Consider the following 23082-nt stretch of genomic DNA (forward strand, 5'->3'; position numbering starts at 1 on the left):
GCCGTATCGTTCCGTGCCGTGTCGTACCGTGTTATGCGTTATCGTGTCCTATCCCGTCCGCCGCGCGATACCCAGGGTGGTGGAAAAGGGTAGAAAAACGGCGCTGTCGATCGCTAAAGACCAAAGACAAGGTTCAAACACGATCGGCGAAAACCGACACGCGCGATCTCGCCTCGTTTTGTTTTGTTCCATTCGCTTCGGAACCAGAAAGATCACGATGAAGCCTTCCTGGATAATCACCGCGTTCGCGTTCGCGATCACGATAGCGACGCACGGTTCGTATGGACCGCCGACTGGTTGCAACGCGGCCGTCGTTCCCGACGCGATCTCCGGATTGGAGTTGTCCGACTTGATCCACGCGGTGCTCCCATCAGGTACGCTTCGTATCGTCGACATTCGAACGACACAAAATCAATATTTATTTATTTATTAACGTGTACGAATCGTTGGATGCATAAAGTTCGTTATACGTCATCAGTATTTAACACGTTCGTCGCCGCGTCACCCATATCTGGGTGACATTAATTTCTGACCAATTTTGAAAATTTATTTTTATTGCAATATATAAATGTGAACTTTTTAGTTTTATTTTAATTAATTAAATTGCTTTAATTATGTGGGGATTTTAGTGTCTAATTGTCGGCGACGAACGTGTTAAACACCCTACGATATTAATCTGTTAGCTGTGCACGACGTGTATACACGTCATAATAAAATGGCAATTTTACATCTTGTAATAAATATACTTCTTTTATGATTTATGTAAAATTGCTTTTGGCGACATAGTCATCAATTTCGCGCTGTTTAAAGTAATTCTAGAACAACTGTCGACAAAACTATATTTACTGTGATCGATAAAGGACACAACAAAATTTATCTTCAAGATAAAATGACACAGCTAACTGGTTAAATTATTATGAGGCGAACTTTTGACAATCTTATTTTTTGTGCCAAGAGTATTGGAAAGAATGGAAAGAATCCATTATCCTCTTTTTTGTATCGAACAAAATTTTAAGATCGTTGCAGGAGATCTGTGACTCGGGAGTAATCTTTTTCGAAGATTTATTTATCATTTTCCAATCACAACATAACCAGCAAGGCTTTTCGTACTTTAGAATTTATCTATGGAGCATCTAAACACATTCTAACAACGTAAATACACTTCCGGTACTGTATCGTGCATTAGTTCGATCACGATTAGAATACTGTTCCACCATATGGCACCAATATTACAGAAATCAGTGTTTCAAAATTGAAGCCGCGCAACATCAATCTTTTCGTATCTATTCTCTCAAACTGGAACATCAAATTGCCTTACTATAATCACAATTACCATCCGATATCTGTTCACATGAATATGTATATACGTCTCTTCAATGTCGCTGTATCGTTTTTTTTATTTGTGTTCGGCTATGTAATTTCAAACGAATCCATCACTTATGCTGATATATTCGCCACGTTTTGTTTAAGCATACTCTATTTAATTTCTTGGATGTCATTCTTTTAACATTAAAATATCGTAACCGTATTTATTATTTTAACTCTAACGCTAAATGTTAGCTAAACAGTTATTTACAGCGACAATTATTGTGCGAACCATTTAACTATTCGACTGATAATTATTCAGTTACAAAGTTTTCCTTGTGCATTAAAAAATATCTTTCTCAGCGTTCCTAAATTTTCTACGGGGAATTCCAAAAGTTTAATTGCGATATTAAATTATAGCAACTTTAAGCGTGTTAGCTAACATAATGAACATTAGGTAATTATTTAATAATAATTCGAAATGGCTCCGACCACAAAGGGTTAAGAATATCTATCACATATTTTGCAATATTTAACGCGTCACGTCTTCGCGTTACAACCGTCATCGCTCTCTAACTTTTGGTTTTAATTACAAAATCGATACGGTTACGATACGCATGTATATTTATAAAATAACAATAAATGTCGACGACCAATTCTTTCAGGAGGAAGGGAATCGCCGTTGGTGACAGCGATCGGCAACACCGTCGGGGCGAATCTCACCGCGATCTCGGAGCAGGTGATCTCGAGGCTCAGCGGCCCGTTGAGAAGTCTGTCGGTGACCATCCTGAATCTTGTTCGCAGCATTCTCTCGGCCATCGATGCCCCCATCAGACGATGGATGGGTTCCGCTCAAGAGACCCTCGACAGGGTCGAGGATCTGTTACGCGGGTCGAACGAAATCAACGGTGACACCACCGAATCAACGAGACATCGAAGACACACGCGGTCGACGATCGACGATTCTTGCGACTACTGGATCAATCAAGCGCAACTATTCATCGAAAGACTCCAGGAAATCCTGGTTAACGCCGCCAAACAAATCATCGCGTCGCCAGAGTTGTTGATAAATGCCGCTGCATCGTTATCGAACACGATCACGCATCCGATAGAAAACCTGTCGAACTTGGGGAATCTGTTCAAGCAATTGTCTCTCAATTCGTTCAACACGGCCAAGAATCAGACCTTACTGATCGCCGGCAAGTTTTTGACTACTCAATTGATACCCTTTCTACATAAACTCTTGAACGAGATGGACCAGACGAAGTTGCTACCGCCTACGCTTCACGAAGGGGTAACGACGTTCAACACTATCTACACTGTTCTGAAAATGCTCGGCTACGTTAGCTAAAACCGGGGTACAAGAACCAAGGAAAGCGGGAACGGAAATGTAACCTCAACGTTGTTACACTTTGTAAGGCGATTCTACAGTGTTTGCTTCTTGATGCGAAATAAAGTGTCGTCCAGCCTGGAATCATTTGAAAATAATCTCCTAATTTTAAAGCAAAAGGGAAACAATGTGGTCGGATGAGGCAACGCGTGCGGAGAGAAATCGGCCAGATTTTTCGCGTTCCGGTGTGTTCCGCGACGTATCGACGGACACGAAACGATGCGGGCGCCAGAATCGTTTCGCGGACGTTTGCGACAATCGTAAACGATGCGGGCCCGTTCTGATTCTCGCGCAATCCTATTGTCTTCGCGTGCCTCCGCACGGGCGCCCGATTCTCTTTGCCCGTTGCCTTTCGAATTCTTGCAAAAAGTTCACCAGCGCTTCGCGCACGCATCGATATTCGTCATCGTTACGCAATCCGAAGGACGTTCGCGGCAATTCGTGCGCAACGCGTCACGAGCGCCGAGACTCGCCGCGGAAACAACGACGAAGGATGCGTCGTTCTGTGACAACCTCGTTCCGCTTTGCTGCCGATCCGTACTTTATGTACACCCGCCCCCCTCCCTAGAAAATTGTATTAGAAAACATGCAAAAAAATTTGGTGAACAAGCACGATATCAAATTGTTGTAATTTAAACAATTTTATTCACAGTTCATCACATTAACCTGTTAGCTGCGTACGACGTGTATACACGTCGTAAAGAAATGACAGATTTATATCTTATAATAAAAATATTTCATCTACGATTCATGTCAATATTCGTAAATTTCGCACGCTTTAGGATAATTCTAGAACAGTTGCACAATTGATCAAATTTATCTTCCAAATATATCGACGCGGCTAAGTGGTTAAACTGTAAAAATTACACAAATATATTTTACGTTGTAATACGAATAATATCAATTTTGTAAAAAGAAATTCAATTTTCTTTTCCTCCGATACGTCTACCGCGTTATTTTAATTACTTCTTGGTCTAATTTTATAACGTGAACTAATTGCGTGCATAATGTGAGCAATATAAAACTCTCAGATATTACCTAAATTGACTGAAATATTAGATAATGCATATTAAATAATTTTCACGTGTTGTAATACTTTTGAAGGAGGGTGTACACGTGCACGCATCGGTCTTCTAACTTGCAACCGTGCGGCGTGGCGCATCTTTTCCCGCGATTCGTCACCGCGAAACAACGGAAACAGATGACGCGGGTGAGATAACAATCGATGGACTGCGAATGTCGTGTTGTTTGTCTGGCGCATCGCGCGTCACGCGTCGCGCGTCACTCGGCACTTGTCTGCTCTTTTTCCTCCGCTCGTTGCTCGCCGTTTATTTCGCGTGTTCGTCGAGCAATGGGGGAGACCAAGCCTTCGATCTTCCATGGTCCAGTCGGTTCTCTCCCTCGCCTCCACCACAAAGACCGATGCCACACCGAAACACGGGGGACCACCAGCTTCGATCGCAACCACGCGCAACCGTGCGCTCGATTACGAATTCGCGGCGACATCCGTTTTACACGTTTTGTTACACCATAGAGCCCGACCGATTGGCGAACCGTGGTGCGCGCGCGGCCCGTGTTCATTCCCATTCGTTTTAGTTTTCGAGGATACAGGTGAACGCGCGAGCCCGTGCACTCTGCACTGTAGTTGTGCCCACGTTGTGCGGCGCGTCGTCAGTCATCGCAGTGCATCTGCGACGTGTTTACATTTTTTTGTACGCGGCCGTTCCAAAGAATTTCGACTGGTAAACAACCGTCGCGTTCCGATTCGCGACATCGGACTTGTCGAACACTGTCGTTGGTGTACCGCCTCAGAGCTTCGATCAAAATCGCGGCTGGACCGGGCATTATTCAAAAACGATATCGCCTAAAAAAGAGGAACGATCCGCGGTGAACAAGCTCGTGTTACAAAATATTTCGAATGGAAATCGATCCTCGCGCGGCGCTCTCATTTGTGTTCGCGAGAATCGGCGCGGCCCGCTTCGTTACGTAAGCGAGGCTGGTGCATACATATATAATCTACGACGACCGACGACTCGCGCGACTCGCGATAGGAAAAAACGCGATCCCGCCGATCGAGAATATCCTTGGCACAGTCTGGTCCGGCTCGACGAGCGCGCGCGCGGACGCCGACAGGACAAATGAAATCGAACGCGTCGACAATCGCGCGTCTCGTGGTCGCGATCTCGTTTTGCGGAAGAGTTGCGACCGCCGACCGTTCCGACGTGCGAAAACCGCGATCGGGGCCGGCGACCTGCTCGGACCACGCCTGGGAGAAAATCGGCGGCGTCAAGCCGGAATCGATCAACTCGCAAACGATCTTATTCAGCGCCGTGAACTCGAACGGGATCACGCAGAATTGTTTCGAGAGGTGGGTCGCGGAATCGTTGGTAAAAATGATTACGCAAGCGCGACACAGAGATCGGTTCGTGATCGTCGTTGTTCGACTTGCAGATGCTCGCGCGCCAACTGCACCGCGTTCGTCGTGGATTTCGGCAGGAGCGTTTGCTACACCATAGAAACGGAGAACGACGATCTCGTGCCGGAAGCCAACTCCACGTATTATCATCTGATCTGCGCGAAAGGTAGCCGAATCCACGAATCGCTTGGCTGAAGTTGCTAGTTGTTTTTTTTACGATCAGTTCCAGCGAGATGCCAACGGGACAGATTTTGGCAAGTGGAGAGAACCGTGGGCGCGGTGTTCATCGATCCCGGCGCGTTTCATTTGCCTCGCTCGATCACCAGGAGCCAGTGCTACGAGTTATGCGTGGAAACGGGTAAGCCGCGGATTCGTCTCGTGCGCGTTCTCGGTTGACACGTTCCGTGCCATGTGTACCACCAGTGGTACACGCAGTCATATTTATTTAATGCGCTGAAAACATATATTTTATGAGAAATGTAATTCTGTAAAATATATTTCAGCGAAAAAAAATTATGCATTATAGAAAATGTACAGTATAGAACAGAACGCATAAGTTTATTTATTTCTTATATATACGATAATTAATAATTACATTTAATGGTGGATTTTAGTCGAAATATCAAATGGCCTGAACGACAAGTCAGGCAAAAATGGCTTGGCACGGAACGTGTTAAAAAACAACCGATTATTATGAACTTTTATAACTTACCCACGAGTCATATCGGGCACGCGGCTTATAAGCGGCGCTTGAAGCGAAAAGGTTAACGCTTACGGTCCTTGATACAATTCGGTATCGGATCGAGATGTGTCAACTGGTATCGTTAAGTGTCTAAGCGGCGTCAGTCTCAACACTGATCGCAGGTAGAAGCTGCCAATCAGCACAATTCCGCACGAGTAGGCCGCTTTCGGCCGAGGACGCGATCGGCCGGTGTTCGCTGTCTTTGCTCGAGAGAGGCATCAGACCGCAGGCCTACAGGGCCTCGATGTACAGGGACGAGTACCTACGGGACCAGTGTCGAATCGTGTGTGAGTAAATCGGAACAGCGTTCGATCAACTTATCCACAACTTAACCTCTATGCGATTATTACTCTGCGGCTGTTTTCAGCGAACCAAGAGTACTGTTCGTACGCGGAGTTTCGAAACGCGACACTACCGTACTCGGACGTCGCTCTGGCCGGTGTCGACGAGAAGCAGGTAAGAAGATCGCGATTGTTCTAGAGTTATCACCGATGATCCGTCGTCGTCTCGTGTTCAGTGCGAGCGAAGCTGCGACTCGAACGATCACGGTTTCCTCTGTCGTGGATACACGCTGGAGAATTCAACCGGCGTGCCGATCTGTCTGTTGCACGCGGATGACACGAGTGGTCTCGGCGTCAGTTCGTTGATCCCCACGGCGAACGCGGTTTACCGGGAACGAGAGCCGTGCCTCGATCGTAAGTACCAATGAAATCGAATAAGAACGATGAAAACCGTGCTGCTGCTGCCTTTCCGTCTTCCAGTGAGGGTGCGATGCAACGAGAGCACGATGCGAGTGGAACTGAGTACGAGCGACGCCTTCTTCGGTCGGATGTACGCGGCGGGCCACGCGGAAAACTGTGGCGTCGAAGGACGAGGCGCGAATCGAACGACCCTGACGTTGCCGTTGCCGCCTCTGCCGCCTCTACCTTCTAATCCTCGACCGGAACAATTTGCCAACATAACACCGCGTTGCGGTCTCAACATCGCCTTTTCGGTCGATGATAAAAATCGGTAAGAAATCACGGAAAGTTCTTGTCCTGACGTTATCCAACATTGCAACAATTTGTCGCAGGACGCGGCCATTGTTTTGGACAACGGTCGTGGTACAGTTCAATCCAATCGTTCAACGTCTAGGCGACCAAGCGGTTCGAATCGGCTGCTCGCTGAACGATCGGGAACCACCGGGACCGAGAAACGTCACCGTTCATTCCAGCTTCAGCTTCCTCGACCCAAAGTAACAACACACTTCTCTTCTTTTTATTTACTTTATCTTGTTCTTCAACTCGCGGCGCTCACGATTCGAATTTCGTACTTTTAGCGCAGGAGTGCCGCCGATATCGTCGACGATAGTCAACGCGTCGTTCCAACCACCGATGGTCACGATGAGGATCCTCGACGAGAATTCCAAGGACGCCGTCGTCACTCATCTCGGACAGAAACTGATCCTCAAGATCGAATTAAATCCAGCGAACGGTAAGCGCGCGGAAGCAGACGCACGCGTTGTTATCATCAGCCGATCTCAATTCATTTACTTTTGCTCGTGTTTCCGCAAGGTCCGTACGACATCGAGGCCGGTCACCTTGTGGCGAGCAGCGCGTCCGGCGACTCGTCTTTCCTGCTTCTGGATGAACTCGGTTGTCCCACCGATCCGTCCACCTTCCCCGCTTTATCCAAAGACCCCGCCGACGGAAGATCGCTGATCGCGACCTTCGCCGCCTTCAAATTTCCCGACAGCCAGTTGGTTCGATTCAACGTGCTGGTTCGATTCTGCGCGGAGGCGTGCACGCCAGTAAGTAACCGTCTTCTGTGCGGCACGGTTAAAGGTCCATTTTTACAGACCGGCAGCGAACCCGACACCGGTCCGGGAATATGATATCCTCTGTAAGTAAACATGAGAGACTGCTTCGTCGTGGTGATTCACGATACATTTATAGCTTCAAATCCGTATGTATAATAGCATGACTGCATTGATGTCGATCGGACTCTAAACCAGTGCAATCAAGAAAATTAATTACCCAAGGTGACGCACGTGCAGGAAGTCCCGCACCACGGTGTGGGGATTTACCGGGTAAACATTGTAATTCTGAACTCGGATAGCCGTTACCCGGGACTCCCTGTGAATGCATCGTTTTGCATAGTTGATCTTCCTGCTTGCACTGCTCCAGACTACTTCCCACTCAGTTCTACCGTTTTAGACTATATAGTACAGAATAGAGCATATAAAAACAGCTTGCAGTGTAACGATAAACAACTTTTTGTTGTCAAGGAGTGATTTAATCGCAATAGCGATTACACTAGATGAGGAAAACGAGAGTACGAAAAGGAGAATTGTTCTTGGATCACGCCAAGTGAACGATGATCTTTGTTAGACCGATGTCGGCTCGGTTTGCATAAATGGACCTTAATCGGTGATCTCGTTTTCATTGAACCGTAATCGAGAGCATTTTGATTCCAGACCAAGTGCAACGGCAATCGATTCTCTTTCGGACGAAGAAAACGCGATATCGTCAAAGCGGGCCCGAACGACACCGCTCCGGAAGAACTTCCGCTCCAGCTCTCCATAATCGTTCAGAATCCCGTCGCACCCACGCCGGACCGATTGTCCTCGAGGGAGAGGAACAGGAACCCCGACACGGTCTTGATCACGGCTGGAAGTAAGCGGGTTTCGCAGAATGAAATGCAGAACGCGACGCTGAACGAAATGCGAAACACGCTTTACCATCGCGTCTCCTCCTCTGTTCCCAGACACCGTAGACGGGCTGTTTTGCGTCGACGCGAGTCTCGCTCTCAGCCTGCTGATCTTTTGGCTGATCATACAGATCGCGCTGATTCTCGGCTGTCTGGTGACGGTCGCGCGATACAGGCGAACCGCAATCAGAGCGGAAGAAGAGAGAATCAACGTGTTGACCAGACATCTCTACGGCATTCACGGAGGTAACTACGAGATCGTGCGAAGAGTTAGGTGGGCCGATCACAACGCGTCGACCTCGTCCCTCGGCTGACACAGCCTACAGTGCCTACAACTAAAGACGACGAACAATTGAAAGGATAACGAATAAAGAAGAATCGAAGAGTAAAAATCAGATTTTTATTCGACCGGCGATCTCTTTGTAAAGATCCAGGAACAACTATCCCCTAGCGCCCGCAGTCCTACAGGGTCCGAAGTGGCTTACCGACACATCTGCGAATCAGCAAGAACGTTAACGTAGATTGACGTCGCGTCTGGATCGCGTTATTTCAGTCTGCTTCATTGTTTTACGACACTTACCTTTACCGCACGTCGCCGCGCAATTCAAACGTCCGGGATTTTGATAGACGACGTTGTCGGTTCCGCAAACTGGGTTGTATTCCAATGTTGTCTAGAAAATTCATGGTTTCTCGTTACCGTTACCGTCACCGACAATATACTGCAATATACCGATAAACGATATACACGTCGTACAGTGGACCGAACCGCTGAAACGCAACGCAAGACTTAATTTTTCAAAGTGACGAATATAAAATCAATAGGCGATACTTGAAAGTGTATGGGAGAATCAACATTGTTGGATAGTATGAAGTTTAACACAATTCGTTGATACTACGTTTAATCTTTGTACTTTCAAACAGCTTTTTGGTTACTGAAAATGGTTCTTTTGTTATTTAGAAATGGAATAATACTCATAGTTTCATTTTCGCTATCTGCACGAAAACATACACAGCTCGAAATAAATAACTCTGTATAGAAAGATAAATTTGACTTTCTTTCATAATAAGAAAATCTTAAATATTAGAATACCATCGGTCAGTAATCTCGAAGTTCATTATTTTATCAAACAAATTTGTTTGTTATTAAATAAAAGTTGATTAAAAAATTAATTTGGTATTAGATTATACCGTATTATAACCGTAATATAAAGCGTTTCAAATAACATTTTTAATAAGTTTCTAATGCTCCCGATACTTATCCAGCGTTTCGTTGCTTCGACCAACTGTGCATCGCTCCGCTTGAACTTCCAACACGAATGATAAACTCGACGGCGAAACCGGTACGATAATCCTGATGACCTTGTTAACGCGAACGTAACGTCGCGATCACATCAATCCGTTCACGATCGAAGACAGTGTTTAGAACTCACCGGGCAACTACTGATGCACGCGGGATCCATCGTTGTCGAAACAGTCGCAGTCGTGGTTGTGCTTGGCGACGAAGTCGTCATCGTCGTCGTCGTCGTTACATCCCCCGCAGTTCTATCGCCTGAAATTGGTCCGTCAAAAACGAATCCATCCACTTCTGAAGGCCTCTGATAGTCCGACAAAATATCGTGCGACAGTTCGTTATTTGTGCGCAAAATAGAAGACTATCGATCGCGCGAATCATCCGAAATTTGTCTAGATGAGCGCGAGAAACTTTTCAAAAAAATTGCTTACCTGTGGAGACGCGATCAGGCATCCACTGAATGCGGCAACTGCGTGAAAATCATTTAATAATGGAAAACGTTATGTTTGTTCAATAATACGGTATAATTATAAATGTCAAGAACGCGTATACTCACCCAACGCTACATAAAGCATCCACATAATGATCAATTTTTCGCGACTTTGTACCGTATATCTATCCGTAACTCTGCCTCACCTTCGTTTATCCGAGCGCACTCGACAAATGTATAAGATTAACTGATCGGAAAGGTTAATTCGCGTTTGCTTTTATAGTCGATGACGGACCATTCGAGGAAAACCTGTGAACGAATCAAACTTCCGCTCCTACTGCATCCGAGAACTCGTTTCTTTTCTCTGTCTCTCTCTCTCTCTCTCTATCTATTATTCTGTATCTCCGCTCGTCTGTAACTCTGACTGCGTGCAAGACGAAGGAGGAATTTCAAAAAAGAAAAAAAGAGAAAGAGAGAGTGGGAGAAACAACAACGTTTTCGAATATATAGATGAGCAACGCGAGCAAAAGTGCTTGTGGTAAATCCCACTTTCCTTGAGGATCCAAGGTCCGTTCGCGATGTCAAAAAATTGTGTGCAACATCACGCACGCTTATCACTACCGATCTTTTGATGCGAACCAACCAATAGATACAGACAACAATGACAAAACAATAAAGTCTTTTGGAATCACGTACATATAATTAATTACATTTCTATATTTTTTTAGTGAATCCCTCTGATCGAGCGATTCTCGCATCGCTGACGGACAATACTGGCTAAAAATAGACGTATATAAGTTTTTTATTAACTCTTGATTTCTTATGTAGTTTCTGGCTCGTGGTTTGTACATGTTTCTACCGTACAAGCACGGGGACAGCGCAACTACCATATTTGGACCTACGCGGATATATTAATGCCTGCACGCGCGAAGCAAAATTGACCGTGAATATGCGCGTCGAAATGAAATTTTCTGATCGTCGTTAGTACACACCAATTCCATTTGTACCAAAAGAGATATACGTGACGCGTCACGAAAAATCGTGAAAAACGTGAAAAATGTGAAAATTGCAACAGACTGTCACGCCGATCGCAAGATACGAGATGCACGAAATGCGTACCTTAATGTAACAATATGGTCATTCTTATTCCAGACCGTACCCAATCGTACTCGTTTCACGAGAATTACTTTTCTTGGTTTATTCGGACGAATCTAATTCTACGCGTACATCAAAATCTGAAATACGTTCCTCCTTTGAACGTATCGTCGTGATAGTAGTACCGTAGCAGCGCCGCATTCGAACATTTCCATTCGGTTATTGTAAAAAATATGATTTTGTATTTGAAAACGCTTACTACGAAGATATACGTATATGACACAGAGAACTAAACGATTAAATCACGGATTGGTAGTTGAAAGGAATGATAGTGTAGCGTAATGTGCATTATACATTATCGTGGCAGAGGTGTTCAAGCAACAATATCTTACAATTCTTGTGCAAGAACAAACGACGCTTCAAGTTAGTGATCGAACTTGGGGAAAAGAAATAACATTTGGACGCATATTTAAACTATTCCCTCGTTACCAAAGTCCTGTCTCCGGAAGTAACGTTCTAACGTTCAAAACTGTCGGAAAACTAACCCACGTCTCTTTGACTATCCCCTAACGATTTACAATTTTCTATGCAACTTAACAGCAAGATAAGTAGTTTTAGTCATTTCTCACATCGCGTCGTATTTGGCCGGCGCGTCTCGTTTACGATTGTTGCGGTTGGTACGCAGCGTAAAACGGTCCAGCCTTCTTCTTCGCTAAATCCGTCGCCTTCTTCGCAACGTCCTTCACCTTCTCCGCTTTGCCTTGCAACGAATGTTGGAAATCTTCCGCCAGTCTAGATCTACTCGCAGTTCCATCGTCATGCTAGAATAAAACAATCGATTGAAACGTATAGCATCTAGTTATTTCTTAATGCGTCGATTGTGCGACTTATTAACTCACTCGGTGAGCAATATTCATTTGAGAAACAGTTGGATTCATGTGCTGTGCCGTGTGCGGAAACATGTTGACCAAAACATATTCGAAACCGTCGAACATCCGTTTAAAACCCTTCGATAATAATTCTAATCCATACTTCTGTAGAGATCCACCTCCGAACATTTTACTATCAATCCATGCCGATCTATTCGCTATGGTCCAATTAGGATTCTCTTCGCACACTCTATATGCAACCTTTTCCACAATGGTCTAAAAAGCATACATATAAATTTCGTGCACAAACATTTACACAATTTTCCACGACAAAAATAAGCCTGCTCAATTTACTATTAATTTCGCGCTGCTTAAATTTCTCGTATATGTAGTCATGATCTTGGTATGAGGATCCACAACACTCTCCTCGACAACTTTGGTAATCGCATTTTTGCCAACTAATCTCTCCCCCCACTTGGGTATCCAAGTGGCTTTCTTCGTTACCAATCTTTTGGTATATAAAACTCCATCTCTGACTTCCCTCGATACGATATCCTCCGAAAGGACATGAACACTGAAAACAAATCGAATTTTGTCAGCAAACACTTCTATACATTATTATCAATACAATATAAAATTTAACTTGCCTGTGAGGATTAGGATATCTGTGCCAAAATGCTTGGGCTACTTGATTCCAATCGAACTGGAAGATTTTACTATGCTCGTAACTCTTAACCATTATTTCAAAGTGCACAAACTGTTCTAAGGGGAGAACAAAATCATGAAAATGCACAGCCTTGGCATGTGAAGCACCAAATCAACCATACGTACAGGCAGCACGGTCAATTTAATTCCAATGGTCTCCTCTGAAATCAAAAAGAAGCGATATCTGCGTTTTCAGACGTGCAAACATTTTCGTGAATTAATTTGGGAGAGAAACTCTTCTTGCAAGGCTACGGAAACGAGTACGTATGACATACATATTATAAATATACGCGCAGAAATTCGAATGTGCAATAACATCAAAATCTGAAACAAGTTTATGACTGATACGAAATATATTTTTCCTATAAACGCATCCGTTTGACCATAACGATGGACGGAGTTGAAAAATCTTGCAGTAATAATGGTGTCTTGATTGAATAAATTTGATAAATTACATAACCCTCTTTCACGTCCGATAACTATTAACCACTTGTCGCGTGAAACTATTGAACGGGGACAAATAAATTATGTTACTTTGGATTCATATTGGTTTAAAGATACAATCAAATTACGCACAAGCGATAACCGACAAAAATTTATCAGAAGAACTTATCGGAGAACCCACTACACGATCATACACGATCACGTAAGAGGCACAAAATCACATAAGTGAAGTGCATGTATATATGTATAGGAGCAGACGAATCACCATATGTAAAAATCAGAGGTATTCTCACGCCCTCTAACTAAATACACATAGAACCATCGGCTAAGTCGGATCATAAGCTCTTCTAAGTTATAATAAGCTACGTGAGCCGCAGTCACAAACAGTCAAAAATGAGCAATAAACATGGATGAGATCTCAGAATAAACATAATGCATTGATTTTGTAGGGAATTTCTCCAGCTTTAATTTGAGATCTCTAGATTGAAAATATTTCCACAAAAATACATTTTAATGTTTACTCGAAGCGATCCAAAACTTTATAATTTTGCTTCGTGTTAGCGAACGAAATTTATTAATTTTCCTACGTGATTTGAATTTCACTATATGATTATAAAATCTAGAAGAGATCTCTACAAACGAACCTATAATCATTTTTCTTATATTCCAATTGCAATTAATCGGCTGTAAGTAATTAACCATTTTACGTCCAAATCTCAAGTATTCAAATAATTGATTCGTACCGTATGTGCCATAAAATAAAATCCGACATGTTTCTGTTGCTTTCAAACGTTAGAATAGCGCCAAACCCACGCAGCAGCAAATGCTCAAACTAGTAACGAAATTACCGACTGTCGATTTTGTTTAATAGTTTCTGCTCATATCTCGTCATATGGCAAAAGTGGTACGAATCATGCCATCGTATACACTTGAATAAAAATTAGTCATATCTCATTGTTTTCTCATTCAAAACTGTTCACAAAGCTCCAATTAAAGCTCAAATGAAAGAAGAAAATAAATGAATTACCGTGATTAATTATTGAAAATTGGTTACTGAAAACCGTGGAAACTTCGTCTCTGTAAAAATACGTTTACGATGCATGCGCATGCTTTGTTTATATGTACGGTAATGGGTCCTACTCTTGCACAGTTTTTGTGCCCTCCCTAAGCTGGCTCGTACATCCCCACCACTTTATACTTTGTTACGTTATCACGTTTCATGAGCGACACGAACATAGTCACTAGTTTATATTACGACCGCGCTATTAGACTATAGGCTTTCAATTAACGGCGACAAGAGGGAAGTTCGAATGTAAATACAAATTTATATCGTATATTTATATAGAGATACAGTATCGGCCGAGAGGAATAACTGAGAATATGTAAGGAGATAATGAGAGAGTTCCCACGAAATTCTTCATTGAGCCTTTTTTTATATAGCGAGACTAATCGAGGAATGTAGAGAACGAATGTTTGCACGAAAATTTCTATATTAACTTTCCTGTCTATATTAAATTTCTATATTCATTGTTAAAAACAGTAAAAAAGAACGTATTCGTTTGCTGTGTTCACATTGCGATTTAAAAACAATCACGAGTCGCAAAGTTAACAGCATCGCTTGATTAGACGAAAATAAGAAACGTTGAAATGTCTATAAAAACGAAAGAAATAAAGGGAATATTGATACGTATAGAAGAACAGGTAACAGTACATTCACAATTTGTAAATATAATAATCTCCATAATTAATGATATTGTCTTATTATAATTGAACACTTTAGGTAAATAAATTCAGAGAATTAATAAAAAATAACTCTTTGTATACGAATGATGAATTAAGTACACAGTCAACTATTTCCAATTGGTTGAAAAATTGGGGAGAAAAATTTGATGCTTTATCAAAGGAAGGCATTACCGATTACGAAGAAATGGAATCAAGAATCGTCAGTATAGTAGAGGAGTTTTGTTCCCTTGAACACGTGAAGGATGAGGTTTGTTTAATTGATATATAAAAAATAATATAACTTACTACACAATGCTGTTCCTAAATATTTTCCAGGGAGGAGGGATAAATAAAGAGATAGTTGAAAAAATTTTATCCTTTGTACTTGATAAGTTTAAATTCGCGTTAGAAAATCTGGAGAAATTGGAATGCCTGCCACTGAAGCAAAGATTAACAGATTGTTTGGACTATGTTGGCGAAATGGGCAAAGCCAATGAAATTGAACATTTTCAAAATATAAAGGTAGAGGCAATATTTATATAAAATATTTTACACTATTTTTAAATGCTTTAAACAACAATTTAATTTTCAGGAGTTTGGAATGTCTATTTTGGAGTTACTAGGTCCACTACAAATATATAGAAAAAGCTTGTCATCTCACATGGATGCAGAAAAAATCATATTATATTCCTGTCAGTTGTGCGCAGCTTTTAAATTATTAATCCAAGTAGTACAAGAACAGCATCAACTAAATGCACCTATTTACGTAATAGCATAATTTATGATATTGATATTACGAGTATACATGAATCTTTTTTTCTAATCGGAAGTTTATTCTTTTGTTTGCATAGAATTGTAAGAAATATATCTGTGAAAGGGTTTGTTTCTGTTTGAAAATGATACTGGAAATATTGGATGCGCCAGATCCGTTGCCTGAAGATGAAATATTGGAAAGCGAAAATCATTTTGTTTATAGGTAGGATACCACACATTCGTTAGGCTTGTCCGTTTTAGTATTTTATTTTACTTCATTTGCATTTAGAATGGACCTGGTATTGGATATTTTGGCAGAAATGTCAAACAAATCTCAAGAAGAGCAAATAGAAGAATGCAAAGAGTTATGGGTACAAATCGAAAACGTATTCGCTCACGCGATGGCGATAGCGCAAGTGTGCAAACCTTGCAACTTTAAAGCGATCACCGGGACCTGTCACTCTATTATATTGGAATACGAGAATTTGAAATTTCAGTTAGAATCCGAATCATCAGACTCTGCTTTGAACAATTTATTTATGAACAGCTTAAACGATGCCCTTTATCGTTTAGAACGAAAAATTAATGTGTCGGTACTAAATCTTGTTATGGAAGTTTTCAGTGATCCTTTTAATGCTTTGAGAAAACTCGTCACGATCTGTGGCAATTCGTTGATTGCTAAAAAACGGTCTAAGAATGATCTAACCGATGCGGTAGAAGAATTCGATCAAATTATAGACAAGACTATGCAAATTGGACTGTTTGCTGTTGCTTCTTGTAAGGATAGAAATCGTAAGTGTAGAAAAACGGTGAAATCATTAACTGAAAATAAAGAAAAATCTGAAATTAGAATATTCCTCGATTTACACCAATTTGTTTTAGGGATCATTCAGATTCGAAATTGTTTAGCAAGTCTTGAATCATTGGAAACTGAATTGATTTCGTCGATTACTACATTTTACTTGCATCCAGATAGCAAAGAGATGCGAGCAAATGTAAAACTATTGACTGCTCAGTGGAAATTAGAAATGAATAAGTTACACGATGCGATCAACCTGGTTATAGATTCGGCAGCCTATTGTGAGGTATTTATGCATATACATGTATATTAAGATTTATAGTTCACTCGAAAGCAAAGCATCGAACGTGATTTGAACAAAGACTCGCCTTACATATTATTATTTAGGTAGTTTTAGATGATCTTCAAGAACGTATCACAATAATGTCGAATTGCCTTGACAATAGAGAGCCAGTAACTCAAGCACAGGTACAGAGCGTTGTGCTCAGATGCGTGTCGTTGTCTCGTCAGATTAGTACAATTATAAATGATATTGGAAGCGACATAATCGAACGGCAAACAATAATGATGATCAGGGAATTAAAAGCTGGTAAGAGTTTACAAACCGAGTTCCTTTGAATTCGTTCCTTGCGTGGAAATCGAATAATTCTACGTACTTTCAAGCAATATTCGAGGCTGACGCTGCATCGAAAAGCTTTTTAACGGATAACGCCACGGAACCGCAACAGTTGCGAGTAATCAAACGATGTGAATTGATCTTAAATGTCGTGAAAAGATTACATCCTGCTCTAATTGCCATCATGAATAACACATCGTTAATGAATTCGAACTATGGAAGAAATGGGAAAGGCCAAGGGGACACTATTCATGGTACGTATAATTATTGTTAAAAAGTAACGTTGATTTGATATCGACTTTAATATTTATTATTTTTAGACATAAATAGCCGATTAGCGTCTACGCTTTGCACATCGTCTTATGATCGACGACAAAAACCTGTAACATACATACGAACACCTTATACAGGTGAATACCTTTGTTTTGTAAAAAACATAGCATACGACTACTGCGCGTACTTGTTACATCTTTCTATATTCTTTCAGTAAGTAACTACAAGTCGCCATTATCCATACAAACTGCGAATAGCGTTTGTAGGAAAGAATTAAATTTGTCGTGTCTGATACCGTACATCAAAAAGGGTCGTGAAATGCGAACAGAACGTTCCGTCATGTATAAAACACCCCATAGAAATGATACCCTCGATCAATCAACAAAATCCGCCCAACTAAAGACCAGAAATTTGTCTAACGTTAGACAACACCTTTTTAGCAGAGACAGTATCAATTCTCAAGACGATATTTGCTTGGCCGAAGAAAGTATTAATTTGACAGGTATATATATACGCATATACATATACGCATTGTAAATAAATTACCACGTCGACCCTATGAATAGCGACCGACCAATGTGTTGAAATTTTTAGATATTTTGGAGAAGTTTGTAACTTCTTGCGCGACTTTGAACACAACCGTATCGAAATCCCATTCCGATAAATCGCAGGACGATGCGTTGAACAAAAGTAAAAAGTCGATCGCAAGAATGACCGAGCCATTGGTCGAATCCATTGAAACTCAATCGGAAATATCGGCTCGTCAGATAGATCAGTGTTCTTCGATCGGAGGTGGAGACGGGCCATCGATCGTGGAAACATCCAAAAATTACAGCGACGTTTGAAGGCTGAATCATGCCGCGAAAATAACGCAGAAAAGATTATTTGAAGATTAAGCATACGTATATGTCGTGTCATGTTTTTATGATTTATCAAAAACTTATTGACTTATTTTGTCGAGTTTTGATTTCAGTGTACTCCCCGAAACAACAAAAAATGTGAAATATAGTTATCTGCATTTGAATCGTTAAAATAAAATGCTCTACAATGTTTCTTCTAAAATAGTTAATAAAACAATTTATTCTTTTACAAGATAAGTATCGATATTATTTTTCGTTACCCATATTGAAATTTAAACAATTTTTCTAGCGATAAATGACACTTCAATTTAAGCCCTCAATTCTTATTTCGATTATTTGCGATTATCGAATAATTGTATTTTATCGTATCGCACCTCGAAGCTTGTTCATTCGAGATACGTGTATGACCTATCGAACTGTCAGGAATCGAGACTCGTATTCACGTGATTCACATTTGTGACAGTGCTGTCGTCGTGGTTGTCCAACCCATTCGTTAAATTATTAAAGAAACAACTAAAATGGGAGCATCGTTATTACCAGTATTATTTTTTACAGCACTCTGGGGCGTAGTGGGAATCGTATTACCAATTTTTGTTCCGAAAGGCGTTAATCGGGGGTAAGTTGTTTATTATCTTATCTGGTCTCTCTGTAAGAATTTCTATTTGCCAAAAATTATTCTACTTGCAGAACACAATTAAAAGTATGTTATTATTGTAATTAGGTTCGTGTATTAAGTAATCCTTTTCTTTTCTAGAATTCTTCAGGTTATTCTTATGTTAACAGCTTTCACGTGCTGGTTATTGTAAGTTGATTAAAATGAATTAAAAATATCTCCTTAGATATTTTCCATATTTGTGTTTCTCAGTGTATGTCATAAGCAAGATAAAAAACAATTTATTCTTGTAGCTGGTTATGTTGCTACATGGCGCAGATGAATCCTCTCATCGGACCGAAACTGTCCAATAATACAATATTCATAATGGCTCGTGAATGGGTAAATATTGTTCTTCAACATGGTAATATTTTCATGTCACATAAGTTATAATTGATAATCTTTTTTGCAGAACAACAGAGCACTTATGCCTTAATCCACAGGAATTAAGGAATAGTATTCGAATGAAAATATTCGAATGCCCCCATAAACACGATATGTTATTGTTTATGAAACTAATTTGTAGATAAAATTATATGATCGCAATGAAAATTAATCATTTAGGTACTCGCATACGTTGGAAACCCCTAAAGATTTATTCATAAAGTTAACATTCCAAAGCATGAGCTCTTTCTGTTAGGAATTGCTATATCATTTCTTTGTTATTAAGTCGCTGGCTTGCTAATGCGACTATATTAAAAAAAAAATCGTGTGTACAGTATTGTATTCAATGTGAACTGTATGTAATGTATGTAAAAAAACGTTTGTCACGATAATAAAATTAGGTAATAAGTGAAATGTATATAGGTTTCTATTAGTTGCCTTTTTTTTTTATTAAACTTCCGTGTGTTTTTTTGTTCGTGCACTGTTTTCGAAAGGTTTTTTATGAAAACAACAAATCGTCAAAATGATCCGAAATCGATATGAATTGGACGTGAATTGTGCGCGCGCATGTTGTTTGACGGCCATAGTCGTGTCGCGTGTAGGGGTGCTCCCTTTCGTAGGATAGCCAGTAGCGAGCGAGACGCGCGGGCGCGCGTGTTGGTGTCTACGAGTGTGAGACACGAGAAGCCTATATGGCATGTGATTCGCGCATAAAGCAAAAGTGACAAGTAGTGACGCGATATCAGCTAGGAAAAACAATAATGGAGGCGTGTAATGCGGTTGAGCGCGAAGTTGACAAAGTTTTGTTAAAATTCGGTGCGATAAACGAGCATGCGGAGACGGTACTGCGAGATTTGATAAATCACATAGAGTCGCTAAAAAAAGAATTCGAAGAAGGTAAAATATTGATGGCTAACGCGCTATGTCCCGATGACATTTCATCAAGTGAAGAGTCAAACTGTACTAAGATGTTGATATCGATAATAAACGCGACGAACGCAGAGAAACATTTAATGTTAGTAGAAACATCCAAGGATACATTGATGTTGTAAAATCGACCTGTTTCGATCTATGAATCATGCAGACTCTGCACTTTTATCTTGTTTCTCTTCGTACGTTTCTAACCTCTTTGCGGAGGCGGTAAATCAAAATCTTTCACAAAGCAAGTCGCCAATTGCGTGAATTTCTCGAATAAGGGATCAATCGTAGAAATGTTGTCATTCTTTTTGAATTATGGTATTCTAATTTAATAGCGATAGCATCTCTTCTTTATCAGCGCCGTCCGATCATGAGTTAACACCAGGTCAAGCACAAGTGTTGAAAGATACTATGAAAAAGGTTCGAGAGACTGCGCATCACTTGGCAACTGAACATCGGGAATTGCATAGTACAGTGTCAAAAGTTGGCAAAGCTATCGATAGGAATTTCATCGCGGATTTTGCGAGCACCAGCAGAGAAGATGTTTTTTCTGGTCCGGAGAAATCGCACATGTTGAATCAAGTCATTTGTCAGCATTTTTATCGTCACGGAATGCTAGATATCGCAGCAGAATTAGCAGCGGTACCCATATACAAAGTTACACAATCGCTGGGGTATGATGCGTGCGTAGAATCATATTTAACTTTTGTTATAGGAAGCTGGAATCATAACAGATGAAGGAACAGGAGAACCGTTCACAGAACTAAATTATATACTTGACTGTCTAAAGCAGAGAGATCTGGATCCAGCTCTTCAATGGGCTAAAAAACACAGGGATGCTCTTTTAGCACAGGTATGAGTTAGCTTTACATGCAACTTATACAAAGCACTTCCAGTTGAGAATAACGTGCCATCTTTGTCGTAGAATTCGTCATTGGAATTTCAACTGCATAGATTACATTTCATAAAGTTGGTTCAACAAGGACCTAGCAAACAAACCGAAGCTATAATGTACGCTCGGCAGAACTTTACGCAATACGTCGGACGTCATGGAAAAGAGGTGCAAGCATTAATGGGTACACTGCTTTACTTGCCAAACGGGATACAATCCTCCCCTTATAGTCATTTATTAGATCCAACATTGTGGCTTGATATCCACGATGTTTTCACGCGAGAGGCATGCACGTTGTTGGGTTTGAGCGTCGACAGTCCACTTTCGGTCTGGTACGTGTTTTATGATTCGTTAAGATTAAAGTTTGGAAGATGCCTGGTTCGTTAGAAACATGTTCTCCGTTGTAGCATCAATGCGGGATGCACTGCGTTGCCTACGCTATTGAATATTAAGCAAGTAATGCAACAAAGACAAGTGACGGGAGTCTGGAACGGAAAAGACGAGCTACCTGTAAGTATATGTTTATTGTCAACAGATATTGTGACCGTTCATGAATCATCGATTTACGCTTACTTTGTGTCACTCGAACGAATTTTTCTATGTACAGATCGATATAGATTTGGGCAAAGAGAGTCGTTATCATTCTGTGTTCGCGTGTCCGATTTTACGGCAACAGAGCACGGAAAATAATCCACCTATGAAGTTAGCTTGTGGTCATGTGATTTCGAGAGATGCGCTAAACAAGCTCACCAATGCGAACAAGTACGTAATCGAATAGAAATGATGATACGAAAGGACAATCAAAAATCGTGAAAAAAAAAACAATGACTTTCTTTCAGATTGAAATGCCCGTACTGTCCAGTGGAACAGAATCCAGAAGATGCTAGGTTGATATACTTCTAGGATAGTGTGATACAACTGCATGAAAGAGACATTAAGAATTTCTCTGTAACTTCACGCCTAAACCGATTAAGTATTTAATGACTTTTGCCGGTATATCCTATCCCATGAACTCTCACGTGGTGAACACGATAAACATGGTAATTACGTTTCATTTCACTTATTTGGTTTACTCGTCTGATTAGGCTGATTTAGGATCGATTCTCATGGATAGTTTAAATTATTTTGGTTTATTTTTTTTTGATCGTCGGTAACAGTGGGAACTCAGTTAATTAAATTCTCGACGTCTTTCGGTTGGCAAATAAAATTGAATTGAAAAGATAATCGGAATAAAAAAACAAGTAAATAAAAAATATGTTAATCGAGTTACGATTCATAATGAAATATATGTTTATATTCATGTACGCGCGGATGTGACGATAGCAACATTGAAATTACATATTCGGTAGCACGAGCTCGAACATAAACGTAAAAATATCGTTGCTCATCGTTCAAGTTAATTGCAAATGTAAACTAATTCACAGTGACACACGATCTTTCGTTCTACCCGTTTGCATTGTATCGCATCGTATAATATCGTACCGTATCGTATCGTATAGAGTATCGTACTGTATCGTAGCATATGATCTTAATCTAACCAAGAGTTTCGTGCTACAATTACCGATAACACTACCTTTTAACGAAATATTTTTCTAACTTGAATATTTAGAGAATAAACAAAAGAAATTGTATATCTATGGATTGTATATCTAATGTAAGAATATTTCGTACTGTAATTAAATAATATAGTATTGTACAGGAACAGAAAGGGATTTGTCCAATATTAACGACGTAGGAATAAGATCCTTCTGTACGTATCCACATAGCGTATCATTTTATCGTTCCACGAGTAACAGAATGTTCGAATCTTCCAGCGAAACACGTTTATTGGTGAACGA

At 40.9% G+C, this 23082-nt stretch overlaps 7 protein-coding genes across 7 annotated transcripts; 5 read left to right on the forward strand and 2 right to left on the reverse strand.

The window, feature by feature from the left end:
• Positions 1-66: 66 nt before the first annotated feature.
• LOC144471266 (uncharacterized) lies at positions 67-3310 on the forward strand. Its single transcript, XM_078183144.1, has 2 exons — positions 67-374; positions 1971-3310. The coding sequence occupies exons 1-2, from the start codon at positions 218-220 to the stop codon at positions 2654-2656; spliced, it is 843 nt and encodes a 280-aa protein (XP_078039270.1). The 5' UTR covers positions 67-217; the 3' UTR covers positions 2657-3310.
• Positions 3311-4317: 1007 nt separating this feature from the next.
• Positions 4318-10096, forward strand: LOC144471262 (uncharacterized). The gene is made up of 12 exons (XM_078183139.1): positions 4318-5063; positions 5147-5277; positions 5335-5469; positions 5976-6140; positions 6221-6309; positions 6371-6548; positions 6615-6864; positions 6926-7087; positions 7172-7326; positions 7407-7642; positions 8309-8507; positions 8599-10096. The coding sequence occupies exons 1-12, from the start codon at positions 4834-4836 to the stop codon at positions 8853-8855; spliced, it is 2187 nt and encodes a 728-aa protein (XP_078039265.1). The 5' UTR covers positions 4318-4833; the 3' UTR covers positions 8856-10096.
• Positions 8922-10545, reverse strand: LOC144471268 (uncharacterized). The gene is made up of 5 exons (XM_078183147.1): positions 10389-10545; positions 10264-10301; positions 9972-10136; positions 9122-9212; positions 8922-9034 (listed from the first exon to the last, which is right to left on the reverse strand). The coding sequence occupies exons 1-5, from the start codon at positions 10411-10413 to the stop codon at positions 8982-8984; spliced, it is 372 nt and encodes a 123-aa protein (XP_078039273.1). The 5' UTR covers positions 10414-10545; the 3' UTR covers positions 8922-8981.
• Positions 10546-10839: 294 nt separating this feature from the next.
• Positions 10840-13635, reverse strand: Prel (preli-like). The gene is made up of 5 exons (XM_078183145.1): positions 13508-13635; positions 12874-13092; positions 12581-12800; positions 12257-12502; positions 10840-12178 (listed from the first exon to the last, which is right to left on the reverse strand). Exons 2-5 carry the CDS (start codon positions 12963-12965, stop codon positions 12017-12019), a joined length of 720 nt encoding a protein of 239 aa, XP_078039271.1. The 5' UTR covers positions 12966-13092; positions 13508-13635; the 3' UTR covers positions 10840-12016.
• Positions 13636-14940: 1305 nt separating this feature from the next.
• Positions 14941-18635, forward strand: Spt (Spitting Image). The gene is made up of 12 exons (XM_078183137.1): positions 14941-15076; positions 15156-15365; positions 15434-15619; positions 15690-15863; positions 15949-16073; positions 16140-16642; positions 16733-16935; positions 17037-17238; positions 17313-17519; positions 17586-17675; positions 17753-18040; positions 18133-18635. Exons 1-12 carry the CDS (start codon positions 15023-15025, stop codon positions 18381-18383), a joined length of 2493 nt encoding a protein of 830 aa, XP_078039263.1. The 5' UTR covers positions 14941-15022; the 3' UTR covers positions 18384-18635.
• A 190-nt stretch (positions 18636-18825) lies between these two features.
• On the forward strand, positions 18826-19852 carry LOC144471395 (V-type proton ATPase subunit e 2). Its single transcript, XM_078183379.1, has 4 exons — positions 18826-19014; positions 19153-19200; positions 19305-19392; positions 19463-19852. Exons 1-4 carry the CDS (start codon positions 18917-18919, stop codon positions 19484-19486), a joined length of 258 nt encoding a protein of 85 aa, XP_078039505.1. The 5' UTR covers positions 18826-18916; the 3' UTR covers positions 19487-19852.
• A 199-nt stretch (positions 19853-20051) lies between these two features.
• On the forward strand, positions 20052-23003 carry Sou (required for meiotic nuclear division 5 protein souji). The gene is made up of 7 exons (XM_078183378.1): positions 20052-20331; positions 20711-20994; positions 21068-21205; positions 21278-21576; positions 21652-21754; positions 21852-22006; positions 22084-23003. The coding sequence occupies exons 1-7, from the start codon at positions 20196-20198 to the stop codon at positions 22145-22147; spliced, it is 1179 nt and encodes a 392-aa protein (XP_078039504.1). The 5' UTR covers positions 20052-20195; the 3' UTR covers positions 22148-23003.
• The last annotated feature ends 79 nt before the right edge of the window (positions 23004-23082 follow it).

The sequence above is a fragment of the Augochlora pura genome, chromosome 6 (genome assembly GCF_028453695.1).
Source record: "Augochlora pura isolate Apur16 chromosome 6, APUR_v2.2.1, whole genome shotgun sequence".
NCBI lineage: Eukaryota > Metazoa > Arthropoda > Insecta > Hymenoptera > Halictidae > Augochlora > Augochlora pura.

Bases quoted from the DNA above. Each gene is read 5' to 3' on its own strand.
- LOC144471266 (XM_078183144.1), top strand. From the start codon at position 218: ATGAAGCCTTCCTGGATAATCACCGCGTTCGCGTTCGCGATCACGATA. The intron at 375-1,970 runs GTACGCTTCGTA...CAATTCTTTCAG, and splicing joins CCACGCGGTGCTCCCATCAG to GAGGAAGGGAATCGCCGTTG.
- LOC144471262 (XM_078183139.1), top strand. From the start codon at position 4,834: ATGAAATCGAACGCGTCGACAATCGCGCGTCTCGTGGTCGCGATCTCG. The intron at 6,549-6,614 runs GTAAGTACCAAT...TCCGTCTTCCAG, and splicing joins ACGAGAGCCGTGCCTCGATC to TGAGGGTGCGATGCAACGAG. The intron at 7,643-8,308 runs GTAAGTAACCGT...TTTTGATTCCAG, and splicing joins GCGCGGAGGCGTGCACGCCA to ACCAAGTGCAACGGCAATCG.
- LOC144471268 (XM_078183147.1), bottom strand. From the start codon at position 10,413: ATGTGGATGCTTTATGTAGCGTTGG. The intron at 10,137-10,263 runs GTAAGCAATTTT...TCGGACTATCAG, and splicing joins GCCTGATCGCGTCTCCACAG to AGGCCTTCAGAAGTGGATGG. The intron at 9,035-9,121 runs GTAAGTGTCGTA...GCTGATTCGCAG, and splicing joins CGCGGCGACGTGCGGTAAAG to ATGTGTCGGTAAGCCACTTC.
- Prel (XM_078183145.1), bottom strand. From the start codon at position 12,965: ATGGTTAAGAGTTACGAGCATAGTAAAATCTTCCAGTTCGATTGGAAT. The intron at 12,801-12,873 runs GCAAGTTAAATT...ATTTGTTTTCAG, and splicing joins AGATATCCTAATCCTCACAG to TGTTCATGTCCTTTCGGAGG. The intron at 12,503-12,580 runs GTAAATTGAGCA...TATGCTTTTTAG, and splicing joins TAAGCAGCGCGAAATTAATA to ACCATTGTGGAAAAGGTTGC.
- Spt (XM_078183137.1), top strand. From the start codon at position 15,023: ATGTCTATAAAAACGAAAGAAATAAAGGGAATATTGATACGTATAGAA. The intron at 17,239-17,312 runs GTAAGAGTTTAC...CGTACTTTCAAG, and splicing joins GATCAGGGAATTAAAAGCTG to CAATATTCGAGGCTGACGCT. The intron at 18,041-18,132 runs GTATATATATAC...TGAAATTTTTAG, and splicing joins AGAAAGTATTAATTTGACAG to ATATTTTGGAGAAGTTTGTA.
- LOC144471395 (XM_078183379.1), top strand. From the start codon at position 18,917: ATGGGAGCATCGTTATTACCAGTATTATTTTTTACAGCACTCTGGGGC. The intron at 19,015-19,152 runs GTAAGTTGTTTA...TTTCTTTTCTAG, and splicing joins CCGAAAGGCGTTAATCGGGG to AATTCTTCAGGTTATTCTTA. The intron at 19,201-19,304 runs GTAAGTTGATTA...TTATTCTTGTAG, and splicing joins GCTTTCACGTGCTGGTTATT to CTGGTTATGTTGCTACATGG.
- Sou (XM_078183378.1), top strand. From the start codon at position 20,196: ATGGAGGCGTGTAATGCGGTTGAGCGCGAAGTTGACAAAGTTTTGTTA. The intron at 21,206-21,277 runs GTATGAGTTAGC...TCTTTGTCGTAG, and splicing joins GGGATGCTCTTTTAGCACAG to AATTCGTCATTGGAATTTCA. The intron at 21,755-21,851 runs GTAAGTATATGT...TTCTATGTACAG, and splicing joins ACGGAAAAGACGAGCTACCT to ATCGATATAGATTTGGGCAA.